This window comes from Daucus carota, chromosome 3, assembly GCF_001625215.2.
Source record: "Daucus carota subsp. sativus chromosome 3, DH1 v3.0, whole genome shotgun sequence".
NCBI classification, from domain to species: domain Eukaryota; kingdom Viridiplantae; phylum Streptophyta; class Magnoliopsida; order Apiales; family Apiaceae; genus Daucus; species Daucus carota.
This window is the reverse complement of record NC_030383.2, coordinates 49,788,076-49,811,193: the sequence shown is the minus strand read 5'-3', so window position 1 is coordinate 49,811,193 and position 23,118 is coordinate 49,788,076. Positions and strand designations below refer to the sequence as shown.

The following is a 23,118-nucleotide window of genomic DNA, read 5'->3' as shown; positions in this document are numbered from 1 at the left end:
ATTTATTTGGCCAGAATCTTTGTTTCTATTAAATTCATTTACACTATATATACGAGACTCTCTAAGATATTAAGCACCATACAAGATTCTTTTAAGCACCATAACTATTAAGCACAATACAAAATTTTACTATTCTCAAAATTCATTTAAAATTCTCCGATTCCTTCTACTATTCTACTAAATAAAATGTCGAGAATACTAACCTTGATTGAGATCAATATCTTCGTCTGCCATGGTTGAAGAAGATGTTAAGCTTGTAACTGAATTTAATAGAATGTGGAACGCACTGTTCATATTATTTCTATGTCTGATTGAAGATAGAAATATTTAACAAAAATAAAAATCTCTCTAAATATGGAATATATCTTTGATTGAATATGTGTAAATCTGTATGCCTAAACTGACCCTTATTAACTAGATTTAATTGCTCTTTTTAAAAAATACTGAGTAGATCATGATTATAAAATCAACGGTGATTAGATGGGTTTCTCGATTTTCTTGATAAGCTGGGTTTTCTTAGGATCTTCCTAAGAGCATATTTAAGTAATTTTTCAAGCATACTAAGTTAAACAATATGAGGGTACAGGTAGAAAATTGCTCAAGATTTCAGTGTTCTAATTTGCCTTAAAAAAAATAAAAATTCAATCATCCCATTTTGGCCAAGCTCGAGACGGTCATTTATCCCTACAACAAAGTTATATGAACGATGTATTAAACTACAGCGTCTTTAAGCAAACCGTACTTTATATACAGGTGAATCGGTTTTTTTAGGTTTGTACCCTATTTCAGTACTAATAACTTCTTAAACTAGGGAGTAGCACCATGGCTTCTGTCCTTGCCAGTCGTCGATGAAAGGCTTAATTTGCAACAAAATGGTACCTTGAATCGACATGGCTCTCAACATCCCAAAGGAAAGAACCAAATGTCACAGCCTCCAGAACGAGTCGTCTAAGACCACCCAAGCTAATTGTAATGTTTTCATCTTTAGAGGAATCAACTCTACCTTCAGGAGTGATAACAACTTCAGGTTTACCAAATAAGGCTTCTGTGTGTTTCTCAACGATGCTGATGGCCTCTTTAGATCTTATGCTTGCATATCTTTGTAGGGTCTCAGCATCAAATGACATCACATACGTTCTCAGTCGAGATGGTTTTATTCCGTCAGCTACACCCCCAGGGCCCATAACACCAGACCAGGATGGCGCCTCTGGGTGTGGTGGCGCATTCTTAAAAGAATTACTAACGTTATTGGCATTAGGCCTTGTCTCATCCCCGGTAACTTGTTCAATGTGGGTCTCTTCAGCATTCCCCTCTGGCAGGATTTTCATTGTCTTCTCAAGCTGAAACCTCTGGTCAATCCGCTTAAGAAAATATCCATACATCACTGATGCTGCATAAACCTGGCCAACCTTTAGTTTGCTTATCTGAGCAACAGATAAAGAATCACCCAGTCGATTTCCTAAAATAAAAGTTAAGTGGTTCTGGATCATTTCATTGGCTTCTGGAGAATGAAGTTGCTCAAGTTTCTCATCTTGACGGGGCCATGTGTCAACTCGCCCCGATGATGGATCCAAGGTAGGAACTAAAGAAACATTGGCATCCATGAACTTCTGCACTATCAATGCATATAAGATCTCTTCCAAAGCTTTTTTCCTTTCATTATCCTTTAGCTCCGCGATTCTCCTGATTGTCAAAACGGTATTAATAAATTAGTTAGTCACTGATGTTCAAAAATTTACACAAGAGATAATTAACATTATTGTTAAGTAGTTCAACAATATGTTACCTGTATAATACTAGGTCAGTCCCCGTCTTAGTAGGGTCTTCTTTCTGTTTTTCGGTATCCCGGTCAATCTGTAGCTGCTCAAGTTGCTGTTCAGCTGCAGCAGGAAGCAAATGGGGGTGGCTATTTAAGATCTCAGACAGAAACTGCCCAACTGGAGATTCCAGCTTCAGCGGAGCAATTGAAGGTGCCGGTCCTGTTGAATCAGAAGACAGTGATGCTTTGATTGCACCGTGCCTCTTCTTGCTCCCAACAGACAATCCCCAACGAAGTGACTTGGAGTAAGAATGGGGTAGATGCTGCTGAAGGTCAAATAAATTTGAATATCAAAAAAAAACCTTCTATTCTATTCAGACGAAAGGGGTCAATATAAGAAAAAACTCGTCAATATAAGAACATAAAATTTCACATTAACAATCAGTCCCAACAACCACTCATCAAAAGATGCCTCCGATTAGAATTTCAACATGACAGAAAGCCACTTAATGACATGTCAAAGAGCTACTTTGCACAATCTATCTATTAACAGTTATATCATTCTACGCAAAAATTGTTCCATCAGATTAAAGTTAAATTATAAGCGGAACATGCTTCCACAAGAACATTTGTAACCCAAACAATGGGTGCATAATCCCTATTCTTCATACAAGTCAAAAAACAGAAGTCCATAACATAAACTCATAAAGTCACCAACTTGCTGATTGCTCGAGCTCTGATCACTCGGGCAGAACATCTAAATAGATGCACAACACATATACAAATACACAACCAAATAATCATATCAAAAAACCATAACAACCTTGCAAGCTTAGATACCAAATTTCCCTTCAAGCTACATTGAATATACACAAATTCATAAACTAATTTCGTCGTTAAATTGGTTTATAACAAGTGAACAACACAATTCGACATTAGAAGTCTGAAACTAAATCAGATCACAATAAAAAAAGTACCAATTTTTAATAGCAAAAAACAGAAAGATTCAATCTTTATGGTCCAATCACTACCTAACCAATAAACTAACCTCCCACAACATCACACACAAGCATTTCATCCATACAAAGATAAAGAAAGTCAAAGACAAAGAAAGTCAAAGTACCTTAGACCAAGAAGAAGTGGAGCTAAATCGAACAAAATCGGGCCGGGTCGAAATGGGAAACCCGGATCTAGAAAAAGACCCGGAAACAACACCAACAGATGAAGATCCCAGAGCAGTAGCTGTTTCCATTCTACAATCACAACAAAACCCAAAATTAAAAACCCAAAATTAAATCAACAAAAACAAGAAAAACAAACAAATTGAGTTAAATGAGTTAAATCAAAATACCTGATTGAAAAACGAAATGGGTTTATAAAGCTTGTGATGAAAATGGGGTGTGTTTATATACAGAGGGAGAAGAAAGGATGAGTTGTTGAATTGAGAATTGGGTTGCAAATTGTAATAATTGAGTACGTTATTCGCCGGCCAACGCGATATATATATTGGGATATTGTGTGTATATGTGTGTGTGAGCAACGTGTGGTTTCAAAGCTAGACACACACTGCTGCTGTTTTAATTCTACACGGGACTGCAATTTTATTTTCTGGCTACAATTTTCCCTTTTTTTCACAAAACTGTAACTCCAAATTCTTTTTGGTAAAATTTTACAGTAATTCATTTTAAAAATTTTGTATTCTACACGACTACACGCATCCAAAGAACCGGGTATTTAGGACTTGTTTGGTTCGCAGAAGCTGCTCCTGACTTCTACTTTTTTCCAAACATTTTATTAAATTATTTGTTTCTCATTTCTATTTCACTTATTTAATTTAAATGAGAAGTCATTTATTTTAATTTAACCCAAATAGCTCATAGTTTTGAAAAGGAAAATTAGTAATTTTTCCTTTTGATAAATAAAAGTTAGTAACTTTTATCCATATATCTAAAAAAATTGTTCTATGATAATATAATTTATTTTGAGATTTTGTGAAATCCCAATGTCGTTTATTATGTTTTATATTGGTTTTTTAACTTGCTATGGTCTATTCTTTTACTTTGAAAAATGCTAAATTATTAAATAAAACATAGTTATAGTATTCCTGCAAAGTTGATAGAAATATCATGACGTAAATTTATTAATCCGGAAATTATCTCTAATTCTAGTTGGTTATTTGTATTCTGGCATTTTAATAGTTAAGTTGATATTTTTTTTATTAATATTAAATTTTCACAGAAGTATCAAAGTTAAATTAAAACAAATTAGTCATGCATTTTAGTAATATAATTTCTAAATTTATTAATAATATAATATAAACAAATTCTAATCATATTTGATCATTTTGGTTACACTACAATGTGATACATATTTAAAAATGATAATGCATGCATGTGGGGAAATATTTATAATGAATATAGAACTCGCAAAATTTCTAGAACAGGCGACTAGGTACGGGGCCTATTGGAGCAGTGACGTGAGGCTGAAATTGGAGCAAGTTGACTGGAAGCTTCTTCTTCACTTGCATTATTGTGGTTGGTGTGAAGCAAGCCATGTCCAATTCTGCGATCTACACCTTATTTACGTGCTCACTTCTCCTGCTCCTTTCTATTTTTGTTGCATTGTCTCTTTCTGTCAGTTTTTTACTTTCAAATTACGACGATTTGACGATTAAAATAAAAATAGTATCTCTATTTTTCAAGATGATAAAAGATCAATTTATATACATTTAAATTATACAATAATATAATTAAAAATATTGTTTTAAGATAAATAGCATACATTATATACTATGTATGTAAAAAAAAATAAAAAAATTGGTGTCTCCGGAGTAGTGGTTTTCTGAAAAAACCACCACTACATTATATACTATGTGTGTAAAAAACTTTGATGTCTCTAGAGCAGTGGTGTCCTGAATTTTCGCTTTGATCATCTTATCCAGGATGAGCCTGCTAGACGCCTATGGAGTACATTATTGTATTCCCATGTATTCTTTGTATTGCGGTGAATTCGGAGGTTAAGAAAACTATATAAATAATGAGATATAGAGCGAGAGGGAGAATTATCATAATTAAAACATAATTTGAGATTTTTTTCTAATAATTTTGATGCTAAAAAAGATAAGTAGATATTATTTTTGATATTTTAAAAAATATAGTTCTGAAACTTGTTTCAAATAAATCCGAAACTAAAAAATGTAGTTTTTATTTTTAATATTTTTCATTCAAAAATTCCAGATTTTGAAAAAAGCAGTTCTGAAACTTGCTTCCAATATTCCGAAACTAAAAAAGATAATTTTTATTTTTGATAATTATCATCTAAAAATTTCAAAAAAATTAGAAAAATAGAACGGAGCTCTATGCAGAAAATCAGAAAAATAGAACGGAGTTACTTGAGAGGCGCCACCTACACGCCACTCACTTCTGCTTATATAAGTATACTAGTTGAGAAGCCGCGCGTTGCGGCGGCCTATAAAAATCATATTAATGATTAAATATTAATATTTGTAAAATAAAATAATTTTGTGGTTGTTTATAAAAACTATATTAACGTTTCAAAATTAATATTTGTAGGATAAAATAAATTTTATATTATAAAAAACCTTGATGTAATACCAATACTAATATATAAAATTGAAAAATTGGATTATGATTCATGGTGAAAAAAATGAAAATAAATTTATACAGATAATTAACAATTTGAAGCACGATGAATCTTAATTATGTTTGTGTTTTTTTTAAAAGTAATCATGTTCTTACATTGTCACTTTCCGCCAATTTTTTTGGATTGATTGTGCACAAAAACATCTAACTTAAATCTGTGAGGTTGCAGTATTGAGAGAGAGGAGGTTGTGTTTAGATGATTCAAAACCTTACGATATATGGGGGTACTTATAGGCGCAGATAGACTTGTGTGCTACTCTTTTCCATAATTAAATAATCTGAAACTAAATCTGATTAAAACTTTCAAACTACTATATTCCGTAAATAATATAAAACAAAATCAGATTCTCAGACTTGCTTCTAATCTACCCGAAACTAAGAACGGTAGTTCTGATTTTTGATATTTTTCATCCAGAAATTAGAAAGATAGAACGGAGCAATGTGACGCCACCTACACGCCCCTCGCTTCTCCACCATATTTTCCTGTATACAAAATAAATCATATAAAAAGTTAACAACAAACATGTCCGATGAACAAAACAAATATTATAAAAGAATAACCAACAAACATACATCACTAATAGTTAATTTATTGATATCATCCATCAATATCATGTCAGATTATATTCTTTTTCCCTAAATTCCAGAAAATTAGAAAAATATAACGAAGCGATGTGAGAGGCGCCACCTACACGCCGCTCGCTTCTCCTTTATATAAGCATATTGACTAGTTGAGAAGCCGCGCGTTGCGGCGGCCTATAAAATTTATATTAATGATATAATATTAATATTTATGGCGGTCTATAAAAATTATATTAATGATTTTGTAGAATAAAATAAATTTTATATTATATACATCTCGATGCAATACCAATACTACTATATAAAATTGCAAAATTTGACTATAATTCAAGAGTGAAAAAAAAAAAGATCTACTTGTAATTAACGATTTAAGGTACGACATATCTTATTTTTGGTTTCTTTTTAAAAAGTAATCATGTCTGACATTGTTACCCTCCTCCAATTTTTTTGAATTGGTTGTCAATAAAAACATCATGGATTTGATAACGGTCTATAACCACCATTTCTTGCAAAAACCTTTATTTTTTTTAATGCCTTCATTTGCTTGAACTGAACAAATAGGAAAGCTTTTTCCAACTGTTTTTGATATACATCTTTTCCAAACATATGGTCATAGTCTTGGAAGAGAAAAGCCTTTTTTGGTATCAAAATAATTGTAAAGAAGTTTCAAATTCTGATTTGATATTTATATTTATTAAAGTCGGTAATTTTTATTTTGATATATTGCAAAAGGTAGTTTTGAAACTTTCTTCTGATAATTTTTATAGTAAAAAAGGCAGACTGATTTTATGTTCATATTTAAAAAAAGTAGTTTTGAAACTTGTTTCGAATATACCCGAAATTAAAAAAAGTATTCTAATTTTTAATATGTTTAATCCAAAAATTCCAGAAAATTAGAAAAATAGAACGGAGCTATTTGAGAGGCGCCGCCACCTACACGTCCCTCGCTTCCCCTTTATATAAGTATATTGATTGATTGATGATTGATAATTATATTTATTTATTAAAATCTTAAATCTTAATAATAATTATATTTGTCAAAAAAAAAATAATAATAATATTATTTTTTAAATTTTGTCAAAAAAAATATTATTTTTTAAATATAAATAACAGATATAATTAATACTACTAAGTATCAAATTACATATATATTAAAAAAAGGGTTAATTATCTAATTGGGCACTCACTTCACACCAATATATCATCCGGGACACTCTCGAATTTTCGGTTTTATTTGAAACATCGTTTTCAAAAAAATGTATCATTCTTAAAAATAAAATGTTAAATTTGAAAATAAATCGATAGCTTGAGAAGTTTTACTCACGAGGCTTTAACACAGTAGGCTATAGAGATTATTCAGGCACGATTAATTGAATTTCCGTGTCCAAAAAATGACTATATATTGATTTTTAAGGTTCTTCATAACCCATCTCTTCCACCATCAATTTTACCCATTTTTTGGACGCATAAATTCAATTAATCTTATCTACATAATCTCTACAGTCTACTATGTTAAAACTCCACGAGCAACACTTCTCAATCTGTCGATTTGTTTTCAAATTATCATTTTATTTTTATAACTGAAACAATTTCTGAAAATGGTGTTTCAAATGAGACCGAAAATTCGAGAATGTCCCGAATGATATATTGGTGTGAAGTGAGTGCCCAATTAGATAATTAACCTTTAAAAAAAAGTGAGTTAGAATTTAGCGAATCAGTTTTAGGCAACAGCCAACAAGATGCTCTGACCTCCGTTGCCTGTGAAGGGGAAAATCAAAAAACCTTGACACAAACACTAAACCCCTGTGTTCTAAAGAACAAAAACCCTAACCCCCAAATTAGAAATTCAAACCGAAGGGACAATGACAAAGCGATACGCGATGGTGTGTTCATCCAATCAGAATCGAAGCATGGAGGCTCATTTTGTTCTCAAACGCGAGGGTTTCGATGTTGCGTCGTACGGAACAGGCGCTCACGTTAAGCTCCCTGGTCCCTCTATCAGAGAACCAAATGTCTACGAATTTGGTACCCCTTATAAACACATGTTTGATGAATTGCGCCGTAAAGATCCTGAATTGTATCCTCTCTTTCTTTTTATTATACATTACAGTTTTATTATTTTATCGAGATTATTTGCTTATCGAGTTTAGATGTTAATCTTATTAATTTCTTGAGTTGTTACAATGTAGTTATATTTTCTAATTAATGCGTAATGTGAAGTGAGTAAGTGTTTATATGAATTGATTAAGAAAAATGATGTTGATTGTGTGTGTTATTTGTGGTTTTGGATAGTGTATTGTGGAATCTTAACTATTTTAAAGGTACAAACGTAATGGTATATTGCCAATGCTAAAGAGGAACCTTGGAGTGAAAACCGCTCCTCAACGCTGGCAAGATAATGCAGCTGATGGTGTTTTTGATGTTGTCATTACGTTCGAGGAGAAGGTTTTTGATATGGTCATGGAAGGTTGGTGTACCTTTAAGATATATGTTTTGTGTACCAGTTCTCGTTCATATAATTACTCTGGATGTTCCGAAATTGATGTTGTGGAAATTGTGTTATATTAGATTCTGTATAGATGGAATATATATAGATTCTACAACTGTTGTGTGTGTGAACTAGTCATACCAAAACCAAGATTTGAGATACCTTAGTGTACTGTTAGTATAAATGTGTATCAAACTTGACGGAGGGGATTAATGAGTACCGAATTTTAAACCCTCTTGCGCTTGGGATAAGCATGTACACTTGGTTATGCCCCATTCTTTTATATTGAAGATTCACTGGGAACAGTAGTATAGAATTGTGTTTCTTCTCCTCTAAAGTGTTTTTCAAAAGTAACTCACAGTTTCACACATCTATTAGAAACAATAATCTTTATGTAATCTATGAGTATATTGCCTTGTGCTCTTGTTAGACAGACAAGAGCATCAAGGAGAATGAAAAATGATACCAGATGTATTCCTCTTCAGGTTGGGCCAGTAAGCTTATTATCCTTAACAATGTCAAATTTCTTGTCACGGCCCAAATAACTATCTAAACAATTTTAGGCAACTCCATGAGTAGGTCAACAGCTTGTTAGCCGTTATTATACCCATGTGCGCCCCTCAATAGGCACCTCGCCACCACTCAACTTTCATGCAAGTAATACTTGCGACAAGGTGTAAAGGTTGAATCTTCAGGCTGACATAAATTTTACTAAAGCCACAGCAAAGAGTATAGTGTAAATATCCTACAAGGCTTACCTCTACACTCATAGTGTTAGATACAAGGCTTACCTTATGTTACTTTGTCTCTTCGGGTTAATCAGAGTTGGATTCTTGGACACTTGGACAGGATACTAGAAAGGAATAAAACAATAGTCATGCAATATTCTGAGCATATTAATACTTGAACTAAGTGAACTTTTCTGATCTGAATACAATACAAAATTCTGAGGTAACAAGTAATGTTGTTAAAACTATAATTGTATCACAGCCTAAATCTTAGTTTGGGGTATAATATCATTGGAGGATCTCATTAAGTTTTCATTTGCATTTTTTAGCACTTGGGTATGGATCATACTTAGTTCTCCATTATGAATTTTAAACTACTAGCTATATTTTTATTGGCACTATGAGTATTAATGCTTATTTGGGTTATCTGTATAGTGCTTGATGTTCTTAAGATCTAGCACTTGTTCTAATTTTTGCAAAACCGTTACGCAGATCTCAACAGCAGGGATCACATTCTTATGAAACCTGTTCTAGTGATCAACTTGGAAGTGAAAGACAATCACGAGGAGGCAGCCACAGGAGGTCGTCTTACTCTAGTTTTGTGCCAAGAGGTATGTGTGTTGTGTCTTTTGTCATGTCATAGAACTTTTGACTTTCGTTGGTTCTCATAATTGATCAAGTGCACTGTGCGCAATTCCTGCCCAGCTTGAAGCAACTGAAAATTGGGTGGATAAAATTGATGAGATAATTTTCAATTTCGAGAGGCAGCATCGGCGGAAACTTGTGTACAGTATCTCATTCTACTGAAGTTGAAAATGTACATTCCGAAGTGGGTTTCTCCAGTTAAACAAGTTCCCAAACTTCTTCAGAATCTCCGCGACTTACAACCTCTCAAGTCTGTTTGTATGTAATATAATTCGAGAAATCATTCAATATTTGTAGGAATGGGAGATGTCGAGATATTTGAAATTTTCTACTTGGACAAATGAACTTGGCAACTCCCCATATTCATGCTATTCAACAGTTAAACACTGACGTGGATGAGTTTACGCGGCACATTATAACTTTTAGTGCATAACAATCGAAGTATATGTATCATTCCTCCAACAATAATCTTTTGACACAAACAGTGGTGCAGTGTAGTTCTCATATTGTCTCTGTTTTGCCTTTGACTGTTACAATGTGTTTAAAAGTAATATGCTGTACACCGGTTGCCTCCGTAGCGCCTGGCATGTCTTCAATTGAGCCGTCTCTAGTCTCTTCTCACAGCTCAGTGAATGCAATAAACAACCTGGAGCTATTGTTGCTAATGGTAGGCTGCCACACTTTTAGACCATTGTTCTATGTACCATCTCTAATTTTGCTTGCATAATATATAAAACCTTGTGTTGTGAACCCAGGATTCTTTTTACAGAAAGTAATACTTTTCCATTCATTTATATACGGTTTATATTTTGGGATGTCCAATTCTATGCATACCAAAAGTAATAATTTTTAATAATATAAAACAATATTACACCAACTACTTTTTTTTCTTTATCTCAATTTTATAATAATATATATCCTATTACATCCACTACTTCCTCATTATTTAATATGGATGAGTTTTACTGCCGCTTTCCACATCGAGCAAGTAATGTGGTTCTAGATTGGAAAATTGTGTTTGTGAATAGGTTATATGAATGGATCGGATCTATCATTGAAATAATGGATTGGAAAATTGTGTTTGTGAATAGATCGTATGAATGGATGTATTCATTGAAATAATGAAAAACTCACGAGCAGTTGCTTAACAGTGTCTAAACGATTGTTTTATTTGAGATAACTATTCTTCGCTAGTGTTCACCACTTTATTATTTTATTTGAGGTTACAATTCTTTGTTTGTGTTCACCATTTTAGTTTCAGATTTATTCCTAACTCAATAATCCCCTCCCTAGAATTGGTGGGTATGAGGTCATATGCATCAGATATAAAAATATAGAGATGCAATTCAAATTTGATTTTACTAGGCTAGTCATATGTTTCCTATGTATTCTGTTAGGACCAAAGTACTTGTTACATCAGCTTTATGAATTATGGACCAAACTTTCAGCACCATTGTCCCAACAAGCCAAAGGCTCAAAACAGAACTAGTTAGGGACCAAATAATGTTGCATCCTTGTGACAATCGGAAATTGGAGTTTGCTATTCAATACCGCAACTTCGTAGGTCTGCTGTTTACTAAATTTTATAAATTCGAGACATTTTGATCGGTGTGATTGTTGTATATGTAGAGGGTCCATCATTATTAAAAAACAAGAACCAATCAAAATAAGTTAAACTTGTGGATTTTAGTGTCACTACAAAAACCGAATAACTTTTTATAATAAGAAAAATGTTAAAAAGTGATTCCAATTATCGACAAAAATAACTTCCTAAGTCCTAACAGCCCAAGTTTTTCACGAGGAGTCTACTTCAATCATATCACCTTCATATTTTACTCGAATTGGTTAATAAAATGCATGACTCATGTAAGAAAAACAATATTTATTTTTAATTACTAATGTCTAAAAATGGCAGAGGGTGACACTGGCCTGCCTTGCAAGTTACAAAGGAGGCCCTCCAATAATACCTTCCATTTCTATTATTACAGGCAGGACTTCACAACCATGATTCATGAAAATTTTAAGATAAACTTCTTAGCAGAACATTATCTTCACCTTTATCTTGTTATTCTATAAATAGCAGCACTGTTATGTGACACTTCCTTAAAATATATAGAGTGTTTTAAGCCAAGCTCAAGTTCTCTTTGTGTGTTTCATGAAGATGAAGATGAAGATGAAGAAGCCTTTTATGTTTTTCTTGATACTCAGTGTGTGTCTAATCCAATGCAGCCATGGGTTGAGCAGGGAGAGCTTTCCAAAGGGATTTCTGTTCGGAACCGCCACGTCTGCTTACCAGGTTGAAGGCATGGCTAGCAAGGAGGGCAGAGGGCCTAGTATTTGGGATGTTTTCATTAAAACTCCTGGTAATTAATTTATGGTCTTCCATGCTTTGTTAAGTTACCCTTTTTTTTCAGGAGAAATAATATCTATTGTTTTAAGATTATTTCCATGCAAGATGTGTGTAGAAGGATGTGTATGTTATATGATAACTCTCCTATAATCTTCAGTTGCTGGTACAAGTGTACCGATCTAACACACTCGAAAGTCGAAATCTCTGTTGAACTTGAATTGTGATACAGCGTTGCTGATTGATTCTCCTAAAATTTTGAGGTCTTAGCGGAAGACACTTGATGAATTATACTACTAACAATCAACATAGATAGTCTTTCATAGTGTGTTCAGTGTGTGTCTGTGTCTCAGCATTTCGCTTTCAGTATCGATATAGAAGTGCCCATATTTGTAGGCAATCATAAATATTAACTGCCCATATGCAAAAGCAATTAATATATAGTACATAGGTTGATGGTGAATGCTGACAAATTCATTGTTTGGTGAAAGAGACTTGATTTGATATGTTTTCTCAGTTCCTAATACCAAATATTCTTAGTTGATTATTAATTAATCTAGTTTTTGCGCAAGATATGATTGAATTTTAACCAGTTTGTGTATTGAAACAGGACTTGAACCTAATAATGCAACCGGAGAGGTTTCTGTGGATCAGTATCACAGATACAAAGTATGGCTCTAACCTAATATATGATTATGGAGTGATGCTTGGGACAAACTTGTTATTTTGTTTATATCATTTAGTGATTGTTAGGAAATAATAAAGCCATTTATGTTTATACAGGAAGATATTGATCTAATGAAGAAGCTGAACTTCGACGCCTACAGATTTTCCATCTCATGGTCCAGGATTTTTCCAAGTAATATTCTTAATAATCAACTTTAAGAACATTTAGTGCTTACTGTATAAAGAGTATTACATGTATACACTTCTCACTGTTTGTACTTTCAATTTAGATGGAACTGGGAAAGTGAATTGGAAGGGAGTCGCGTACTATAACAGGTTGATCAATTACATGCTTAAAAGAGGTTAGTTAATTCACACAGACAATTTATTGGTTTGCTTAAAACGATTGAGAGTTATGCAGTAGATCAATAAATTGTAATCCTTCACAATCAATCACAATTTATCATTTTGATTTGCAGGCATAACACCATATGCTAATCTTAATCACTACGATCTACCTCAAGCACTGCAAGAGAAGTACAATGGATGGTTAGGCCACGAAGTAGTGTAAGTATAACGGGAAGAAAATTAGTAATTGTATAGCACATTTCCAACAGTAAGATAATTTTTTCTGCAGCAAAATTGTATACTTTGCTTATAAATCTTGAATGTAATCTGTACAGGAAAGATTTTGCTGATTATGCGGACTTCTGTTTCAAGACATATGGAGATAGAGTGAAGAACTGGATGACATTCAATGAACCCAGAGTCGTAGCTGCTCTTGGATATGACACTGGTTTTTTTGCACCAGGAAGATGTTCTAAAACATACGGAAACTGCACTGCTGGAAATTCTGGTACAGAGCCATATATTGTAGCGCATAATCTGATTTTATGTCATGCCTCTGCTGTACAAAGATACCGTACAAAGTATCAAGTAAGATCCCACTTTTTTTTTTGGTAATTTCTTGCAGCTCATCTGCGAGTAAAATATATAGTTCAGAGAGAAATATCAAGTATTTTGTAATTTGGTAAAAGATAGAGAGGATGGTTAAATGGATTTTTTTTGATAAAATATGTTCCAGAAAATACAGAAGGGAAGAATTGGAATTCTCTTGGATTTTGTATGGTATGAACCTCTTACAAAATCAAAGGCTGATAATCATGCAGCTCAGAGAGCAAGGGACTTTCATGTTGGATGGTAAGAATTAAGATCGGTCAAGTTACTATTGCAATCTAAAGTTTTGAGCCACTGCACATCGAAGCATAGAATCAGTTTACGTTCATACAAGTATTCCTAGCAATCCATTAACATGTTGCAGAACTAAAGAATGTTTGTAATTGGGTCTGTACAGGTTTCTGCATCCAATTGTATATGGGGAATATCCGAAAACAATGCAAAATATTCTCGGAGAAAGACTCCCGAAATTCACAAAAGAAGAGGTAGCTATGGTAAAGGGATCTTTTGATGTAGTAGGCATCAATCAATACACTGCCTACTACATATATAACCCCAATCCAGCAAGCAAACCAAAAGAACTTGGTTACCAACAGGACTGGAATGCCGGATTTGCCTGTAAGATCATTATTTTCTTCACTTGTACCACATGGTATTCTTCTTATAATAATCTAATTGCAATAAACTAATGCTCTGAAATCCTGATTATTTTTGCAGATGCACGGCAGGGTGTGCCTATTGGTCCAACTGTAAGTTTACCAGAACTTAATATTTTCCAATATTACAGAAATGAAAATTTAAAAGCTGGTAAACCGTGTAAAATTTGCAGGCATATTCTAGCTGGCTCTACAAGGTGCCATGGGGTTTATACAAAGCAATTACCTATGTCAAAGAAAGATATGGAAACCCCACTATGATTCTGGCAGAAAATGGTATGTATTCGTAGTCCTTCACACTGAATGTAGTCTGTTATGATACTCGACACATATCCTGCAATACAAACTTGTGTTTAGCTAATGCTATCTTGTTTCATATAGGCATGGATGATCCTGGAAATTTGACTCTATCTAAGGCATTGAACGATACATCAAGGATCGAGTACTACAAGGCCTACTTGAAGGAACTGAAGAAGACAGTGGATGAAGGAGCCAATGTGCAAGGCTACTTTGCATGGTCATTGCTTGATAACTTCGAATGGAGACTAGGCTACACTTCAAGATTTGGCATTGTTTATGTTAATTTCAAGACCCTCAAGCGAACACCAAAGTCGTCTGCTTATTGGTTCCAGAATATGCTCAGTCGAAAGAAAGAGTAAACAACAGCACACACTTTTCCGTCTTTTGGTTGGTAAATGGGAAAATGTAGCAGTTCTAAGTTACTGATAACTGTATTTTGATAATAATAAAGGCTTTGAGAAGCCATGTATGCCGGCAATTCTGTCAAGTTCTTGATCAGTACCAGCAAGCTTTCCTCCCTCCTGTGCAAGTCATTCAAACAACCACAAACCAAAACTGATTCAAAGTAATATGAAATGACTCTATTACATTTTAACCATTTTATACATGGATCAATGTGCTACAAAGTGGTTAAACACGGATGATGTGCTATGCATGGTTAAATTACAAATAATATGAACTCACTCAAAATTTAGTGAGCATCATCTTTGTTATATAATAAGTAAGAAGGTGCTACAGGTTGATGATATACACTCCATTTAGCTTAGTTTCAAAGAGGGGTTAACAAGTAAAAAATTATTTATAAATGAAAAGTAGTAGTTTTTTTTTCATGTTGGGATAATTTTTTTATTTATAAATTGTCAGGTAAAAAAGTTATTAGATAGTAATAAAATATTATAAATGATTTTTATATTTTTATAAAATCAAATTTTAAATATAAAAATAAATTACTAAACTAGTTTAGAGTTTTTAACTATTATATTTTGACTTATAAATTGGAAAATGAGTTATAATTTCTTTTAAATAAACAGGTTATAAATCAGAAAACGAGTCATAAAATTCTTTAGGCAAACAGCTGTATAAGCGGCTGCGGCTGCCAGCCGCACCAAATAACAGAATAAACAAGTTCTATTCACGGAGACATATCATAGGGTAAAGGGAATATATTAGGTAAAAAGTCCACTCATAAATATTTTCCACACCACATTGGTTCATTACTTTGTTTTTGTTTTGACATGACTAAAACTTTTTATCACTTAAGTATCAAACCTCTTCTAATATTTAATTTCAAAATACTTGCTAATTGAGATGATTAAAAATTTATAAATGTCAAAAATATTGACATGTCATTAAATTTTCAGGAAAATTTAAGAAAATAAAATTGAAGCCTATTGGTCTAGTCAAATTAAGCACAAAAATTGAGATTTATTAATAACAGAATTATTAATTTATGACATGTTATAAATAAATTGCAACTTACTTTTAGAGAAACACAGTTGTTTAATCTGAGGTTTTGTGGCAAGATTCCTCTTCAGTTTCACGAAGTTCGAGGTGGGTTGTTCGAACATCGGCCTATCTTCGTACCCTCTTCTTCGTTGTCTCTATTTCTTCCACCCAATATATCTATACATACAGATATAGATAGATACATACAGTGAGGACCCGCCCCGTTTTGTGGGCCGGTGTGAAGCTCAAAAAGCTGTAAGAATCACCACCCAAGCGGGATCAAATGTGGTCAGTTGATTCTCCTTGTTTCTTTTCTCTTAATTATCAACTTTTCAATTGCTTGTGTTTTTTATTTTGATTTATTGGGGTTTTAGAGGGTGTTTTTGTTAGATTTGATTTTGTGTAAGGCCTATTGTGTGTGGATATGAATTGGGTTTGTGAGTGTTTATGGAACAAAATTTGCTATTGAGTTTGTGGTTTTGAGGAGTATGTAGTTAGTGTTGTAGTTTGCTTGTTCTTCTTGTATTGTTTTATTGGGTGAAAGTAATTGCAACTGATTGGGGCTCGACTTGTGGTGGTTTCGGATTCTAATAGGGATATTAGATTTGATGAAAATGATGTCATATATGAGCTCTTGCTCGATACCAAGAGTTTGAATTAGTTTTGTAGGAGCACGTATCACATTTAGAAGTAAACATGTTGGCTTTGAACTCATATGTAGTCACCTATATTTACTTGCATAAATTGAACTTGTTGGTGAATAAATTGATTTTTATGCGTTTTTTTAGTAGTTAGTAGGGTCTTAAGTAGTTTACATTGATTTCATATGTACTTAAACTGATCTGTTTTTTGTAAAAGAGTACTAGAGTTCGATAAATTGTCACCCAAATGACTTCCTTGTATGATTTTATAGACTTGTTGGGTTTTTATATTAACAGAATGGTTTAATTATTTGTCTACCGTATCTTTTTTTCTTGATTTCTGGGCAAGTGTGGTTGGATTTTTGGTGTTCACAATAAGTTGTGCTTTTTGTTTCAGTATATGGTATTTGACTGATTGATTTCTGTTTGGTTACTATTTGTACAGGGAGTTTTGGAGAAGGCATAAGAGGAAGGTGTATGTTACACTCGGAGTTTTCGGAAGTGGGTATCTTTTGTACAAGCTTTATGATAGTCATAAGCAGCAGCTTAATGATCTTGAGAGAGAAGTTGCCAGTGAACGTGAAAATGAGGAACTCATTAAAGCTCAGTTAAGATCGAAAATGAATTGAAATTTGTTATTATCTATTTATAATACAATTACGCAATACTTGGATTCTCATTCATTTGATTCTGCTTTTAATATTTTTTGATATTTATGGACAGAATGAAAGTGCATTTCCAGAACATTCAAAACATAGCAGATACTACAACATTGCCTCATGCCATGGTCTATTTGAGTGCCCGCGTTGAAGAAAGGATGGATATTTTGCACTTGACGGAGAAACTAATGAAAGGAAAAGGCCAGCAGAATCCTCTAACATCGTTGGAGAAACTTGAGTTGTGGAATAGGCTTAAAATTCAAAGTATATATGCTTTTTATAAGTTTTTCGACTTGTTCATCTTTGGTCATTTTATCCTACATAGTTTATTAATCTAATCGCAAGCAACCTCCTACTGGTTAGCTTGTCTATACTAATTTTAGCAAAGACTTATGTTGAAATGTTCTCATGATATGGACAGGTTTTGCAAGAACAGTATTGTCTATTTGGTCAATGACAGCACTTAGCTTGTATATAAGAGTTCAGGTCAACATTTTAGGGAGACATTTGTATATTGACACCGCTCGTGGTCTCGAAGCTGCTCATCTTCTTGTAAGTTCCATTAATTGCCCTGCATATATGAGTAGCTGTGCATATCTTTTTCTACTAATAAATGAATTTGTTGCTGTTGGAACTACCAGGGCTTGAAAAGCAGAATTAGAAATGTTTTATAATAAATAATTCTATTGTTACTCATGGTTTTGTCAATTTGAGCTATGGACAGCAAAGAAGGCTTCATTGAAAACCAGCTGTTGTTTAAAACAAATAAAGTATCTTGCAGAGACACATTCATATATGTACATTTTTTTATTGCTTCAAATTAAAGAATCTTAATCTATATTACATTTTAATAAAAAAAAAACCCAGTGATTTTGTATAGTTAATTAGGGGTAAGCATGGATTGTTTTTGCTTTAAACTACAACCACAACTGTAACCATATTTTTAAAATAAAAAATGAAGACCTCAACCGCAACCAACTAATGGTTTGGCCTCTGCGTCAACATATTCTTTTACAAAACAGTTTAATATAAATATAATATTATAATATTGAATTGTTATAAAACTAAGGATTCATAACTTACAATATAAGAATATATATTATAAACTTGAATTGTTTTTTGCCGCTTTGGGTTGTTTTTTAAGATTGATGATGTGTTTGGTATTTATTTACAATATTCAGTGCAGAACCAGGTGGAATTAGGATTGTGTTCATAGTGTGAGTGTAGTGTCATTTGTTGTTAGATGAGAACATAGCTAGATGTTAGGAATGATGTATACTATGCAGCTTTTCCATTGCATGCCTTTTGAAAAGTATGCTTGTTCTTATTTAGAGAGTCGAACCTCCCCCTTCTTTCCTATATATATCCACCAAGTCACTAACAGACCGTGCAGAGTCTTTATCAGGAAGGAAAACTGGATCACTAGACTACTTGCTTAGAGTGAATGTATGGATCTCTGAATTGCTTTTTTATCAGCACAACCTTTTGGGAATGTAAATTATTTATATCATTACAGGAAAGTTGAAACTAATACTCCCTCCGTCCCTTTTTAGTTGTCACATTTCTATTTTTGTTGGTCAAATTGACCAAGTTTTGACCAAAGATTATAAGTCACTCACTCGTTATTTTAAAAAACTGAAAATTACATTTTAAAGTAGATTAAAAGTTGTTTCCGATGACATATTTTTTTTAGTTTGTCAATTGATAAAATATTACTCCCTCCTTCCCATTTTAATTGTCCACTTTGTTCAAATCACACATATTAAGAAATATTAAATGTGATATGTTGTTACCATTGTCATGCATAGATTATACAAAAATAGTACTAAGTTTTCGTTCATTTTTGTTGAAAGTCAACTTAATTTACATTGTAAATCATGAAAATTGTATGGAATAACAAATGCTAACATTGGAACTTGTATAAATTTGTATTGGACAAAGAAGATGGACAAATAATATGGGAAATTTTTTCTTAACAAAGTGGACTATTAAAATGGGAAGGAGGGAGTAATAAATTTCAGTCAAACTTTAGTCAATTTGACCGGCACAAATTCAAAGGTGACAACTAAAAAGGGACGGAGGGAGTATATATTAATGGTTCATAATAGGTATCTATGCTCCCAAGTGCGTGATGATTTGCACAATCAAGCATTTAAATGTTGCCCGACCCTTATTTTGTTGCCCTTAGCTTGTTATGCTGTTTACTTGTTTTTTATATTAGATTTTAGATGCATATCATAGATTTGGAGCAGAGTGAGCTAATCAAAGTCCAACTACATTTCAGAGCATTACATGTATAACATGGTTTATTTTTGAATGTTTATTTGGCTATGCCAAACTTCTCTATGGTTATATTATTTCAATTTAAATCTAACTGTGTGTTTATTTATATCCATACTTTTACATTATGTCATAGTTCATTTGTGAATGTGTATTTTGGCTATGCCAGCATTCTCTAGGGTCTTATGTATTTATTTTTATTTAATTGCAATTTGTGCTGTCAATTATTTTGTTTCGAATCTAAATTTATTTAATGTTTTTTCTTTTTTATATTTTGACAGACTGAAATTATTATGTATATGGATTACCCGTGTGAAAATTGTTGCCTTGGCCTTTACCATGAGAATTATGTTACCTATGATTTCTATTAAAACAGAATTCCAGCCTAATTACCCTTAGCAGGACTTGGATGAGTAGAATAGACTTGCTCGTCAGATCTGGCAATGTTTTGATTACTCTTCTTTTTTGTAGGATGAATCTGAACTCATCAACAGGAATGACCAGCAGCAGTTTTTGGCAGGTGTTGATTATCTCTCTAATAATGGAATGTCAATGTTGATATCTAATATGCAGGCAGCAGCAACCGAAGTTCTCAAAGAGTAGGCTTTCTATCTCAAAAGAAAGACATATACTATTAATAGAATTGTTGACTTCAGTAATATTGTAGATCATTCTCTTTTAATTTTTTTAGTTATTTTGTTTGGATGGGGGATCGACACCCCCCTGACTATTGGTGTATTTACCCTAAACTCATATATATTTAGTCCTAAATTATCCCATGGACTGTATTGCCATTACTTTTATAGTTCATTGACGTGACATGTATAATACTTGGGGACGTGGTCGGGATAAGTAGTTTCGTAGAAAAAGATCAGGAAGGTGATCAATATAAGTCCATATGATAGACTTAATGATCGTGTGATACAGTTGGTACAGAACCAGAGTCGATGGTCTAATGATTACAGTCCCTGCATATAAACACATAAACCTAGAGCTAATAATCGCACACCATAAAAATATATACTTTCCTCTTACCCCAGGAACTGGAATAAAATATGTGGTAAACTGTATGTTTTATAAAGGGTACTCGAAATTCCCTAAATCTGAGCATCCAAAAGTGTTGGTGAAATGACAAGGCAAAGTTGACAAAGTTTGGCTCTTCACATTTTCATAGTACAACTAGTCCTGCTGAAAGAAAGACTGAATGGACTTCTATTTCTCAATATATTCTCTAATTTTATCTTTGCAGAAAGCAGTTAAAGGATTTATTCACAACTTCTGTACTTCATGACACCATTATGCAAATATTGGACGTGTTCATGAGCATGGGAAGCCCTCATCAGTGGGTGGATTATATAATGCCAGAGGACCTGAAATACAAATCTGCTGCTTTCTCTAGTAATGACAGCCAAAACGAGTTGACCAAATTTGACTTGCTAATGTCGGAGGCTCATGCAGTGTTATCAAGGTACGTTAATACTAGACCTACTATATAGATGGAATTCAGTTTAATTTAAAAAAGTTGGGCCATACCTAGTTTAAAAATACTGGTGAATGTGAATTTTATGGTAATTTATTTTGCTTTCAGCTGAAGCCAAAGAATCTCGCCAGTACCAATTCATTTGCCCCCTCCCTGACAAATGTCAGACTATATAGATTGTTTTAGGCTTTAGTTTTGTTGTGCGAGTTAGGAAACATTTGTGCCCAGTCAATAGCAATTTTGCATGTCTCTATAAACTGCAGATATATTTTTTTGGAATATACATGTTCATTTGTTTTATGTCAAATTTTAAATAAATGAATAAAGTAAAAGTACCAAGCAGATTTTGGGTACTGAATTGGTCACTAAATCTTGCTTGCCAGTATTCTTATATCAGAACTTAACAGCTTTCAAGCTAGATGAAAAGTATATACAGGCAGCGAGTAGTTTATAAAGCTATGATAGATGACCTGAAGGATAGGAACAAATTTATCTCATTTATTATTTGGATGGGGGTCTATAAACAGGTTACCGTCATTATTGTTGATGCTTCTACTTTATTCCGTTGCACTGTTCATGTTCACTCCTACTCTAGTAACACATAAAAGCAGGCAGTTTCTAATGTGCATTCTTAAAATTTTGTAGTGATGAATTTCGAAGTATTTTGGATGTATCCTTGAGATCGGTGGTGGATGACCTAGTGCAAGATATGAAGGATCAACATGGAGATATCAACTCATCAGGAGTGCCATTAGCTAAACTTGTGCCCAAAGTTGCCCAGATGGGTCCACTACTGCTTGAAGAACCAAGCAACAACAAGTATATCCAAATCGTTCGAAACCTACCAGTAGCTGAAGTCTTCTTCACTCTTCTTTATGCAGACACGCCGCCTTGAAAATTATTATTATCTGCAGCTTGAACTAATACATGGATGTGAGCATGAACGGTAATGTTGCTCATGGGGTGATGAAGCTTTAACATTTTGAGGTGAATAACAATGATATTGTAAACTTTTTCACTTTTGCTCTTTATTGGTTCGATCTTTTTATAATAGTCTTGTCTTTAAATTTCAGGTGTTCTGTAACATTTTAGAAAGCAATTAGCTGTTGGGTAGTTGATGGTTATATGCCTTTTGCTCTTCATGATGTTGAATTATGAAATATGTGTAGTCCATTTGTATGATGTGGATTGGGATTTAAGCAGTAGTAATGGTCTTATATTCTATTAGTAAGGCAGGTACAAGGTACTATGTTCTTTAATTCTTGCTGTACAAAGTACCGTTATGTTGTGTTTGATCGGAGGGAATGGAATGAGCAAATTTAAGAGAAGATATAAGAGCCTCTTATATCTTCTCTTAAATTTCTTGATGGCAGGTACAAGTAGGAAGGAGTTTTAGAAAAAAATGAATCAGTTCAAAATTGTTTAAACAATTGTTTATAATATAGTTTAGATTTCATTCTATTTCTTCCGCATACATTCAGCTTTAACAAAATACAACATTAGTTTCAACCAAGTATAAATTAGTTTCTCTTTTCTAAGGTAATCTTGTATTCTTGATTATTGGGAAGGCTTATACAACCATCAATTTATGTAGATTTGAAACTATAAAATCAGTTTATTATGAAAGAAAAAAAGCATCAATAGTTTTTTGTTTATCTTAAAGTGAATAGAGTAATATATTAATCAAAAGTTAAATTATCAAACTTATCACCAAAACGTTCAAGGATTATTAATCTTTATGGGATCATCACTGTTGAATTCATTCAAATATTTTAAGTTCAATATTGATCTTTATGAGATTATCACAGTTGAATTCATTCAA

General features: G+C 33.1%; 4 protein-coding genes across 6 annotated transcripts; 3 read left to right on the top strand and 1 right to left on the bottom strand.

Annotated features, from left to right (window-relative positions):
• Positions 1–604: 604 nt before the first annotated feature.
• On the bottom strand, positions 605–3,367 carry LOC108214936 (UV-B-induced protein At3g17800, chloroplastic). 2 transcript variants are annotated; one of them, XM_017387196.2, is made up of 4 exons: positions 3,111–3,367; positions 2,883–3,012; positions 1,787–2,085; positions 605–1,683 (listed from the first exon to the last, which is right to left on the bottom strand). In XM_017387196.2, the coding sequence occupies exons 2-4, from the start codon at positions 3,009–3,011 to the stop codon at positions 858–860; spliced, it is 1,254 nt and encodes a 417-aa protein (XP_017242685.1). In that variant the 5' UTR covers position 3,012; positions 3,111–3,367; the 3' UTR covers positions 605–857. The 2 variants fall into 2 exon arrangements, with proteins under 2 accessions (XP_017242685.1, XP_017242686.1); XM_017387197.2 differs by having other exon boundaries at positions 1,787–2,082; positions 3,111–3,345.
• A 4,347-nt stretch (positions 3,368–7,714) lies between these two features.
• Positions 7,715–10,254, top strand: LOC108211670 (uncharacterized). The gene is made up of 4 exons (XM_017383330.2): positions 7,715–8,080; positions 8,325–8,470; positions 9,712–9,830; positions 9,925–10,254. Exons 1-4 carry the CDS (start codon positions 7,866–7,868, stop codon positions 10,024–10,026), a joined length of 582 nt encoding a protein of 193 aa, XP_017238819.1. The 5' UTR covers positions 7,715–7,865; the 3' UTR covers positions 10,027–10,254.
• Positions 10,255–11,721: 1,467 nt separating this feature from the next.
• Positions 11,722–15,307, top strand: LOC108210921 (beta-glucosidase 44-like). Its single transcript, XM_017382383.2, has 11 exons — positions 11,722–12,227; positions 12,822–12,880; positions 12,995–13,070; positions 13,168–13,239; positions 13,357–13,444; positions 13,561–13,813; positions 13,962–14,077; positions 14,232–14,452; positions 14,552–14,583; positions 14,664–14,766; positions 14,872–15,307. Exons 1-11 carry the CDS (start codon positions 12,020–12,022, stop codon positions 15,147–15,149), a joined length of 1,506 nt encoding a protein of 501 aa, XP_017237872.1. The 5' UTR covers positions 11,722–12,019; the 3' UTR covers positions 15,150–15,307.
• An 891-nt stretch (positions 15,308–16,198) lies between these two features.
• On the top strand, positions 16,199–22,523 carry LOC108215418 (peroxisome biogenesis protein 3-1). 2 transcript variants are annotated; one of them, XR_001805934.2, is made up of 8 exons: positions 16,279–16,524; positions 17,323–17,484; positions 17,601–17,800; positions 17,958–18,088; positions 20,288–20,415; positions 21,066–21,284; positions 21,942–22,283; positions 22,370–22,523. XR_001805934.2 is itself a non-coding variant. In XM_017387920.2 (7 exons), exons 1-7 carry the CDS (start codon positions 16,520–16,522, stop codon positions 22,189–22,191), a joined length of 1,095 nt encoding a protein of 364 aa, XP_017243409.1. In that variant the 5' UTR covers positions 16,199–16,519; the 3' UTR covers positions 22,192–22,523. The 2 variants fall into 2 exon arrangements, 1 of the variants encoding a protein (XP_017243409.1); XM_017387920.2 differs by having other exon boundaries at positions 16,199–16,524; positions 21,942–22,523.
• Positions 22,524–23,118: the final 595 nt, after the last annotated feature.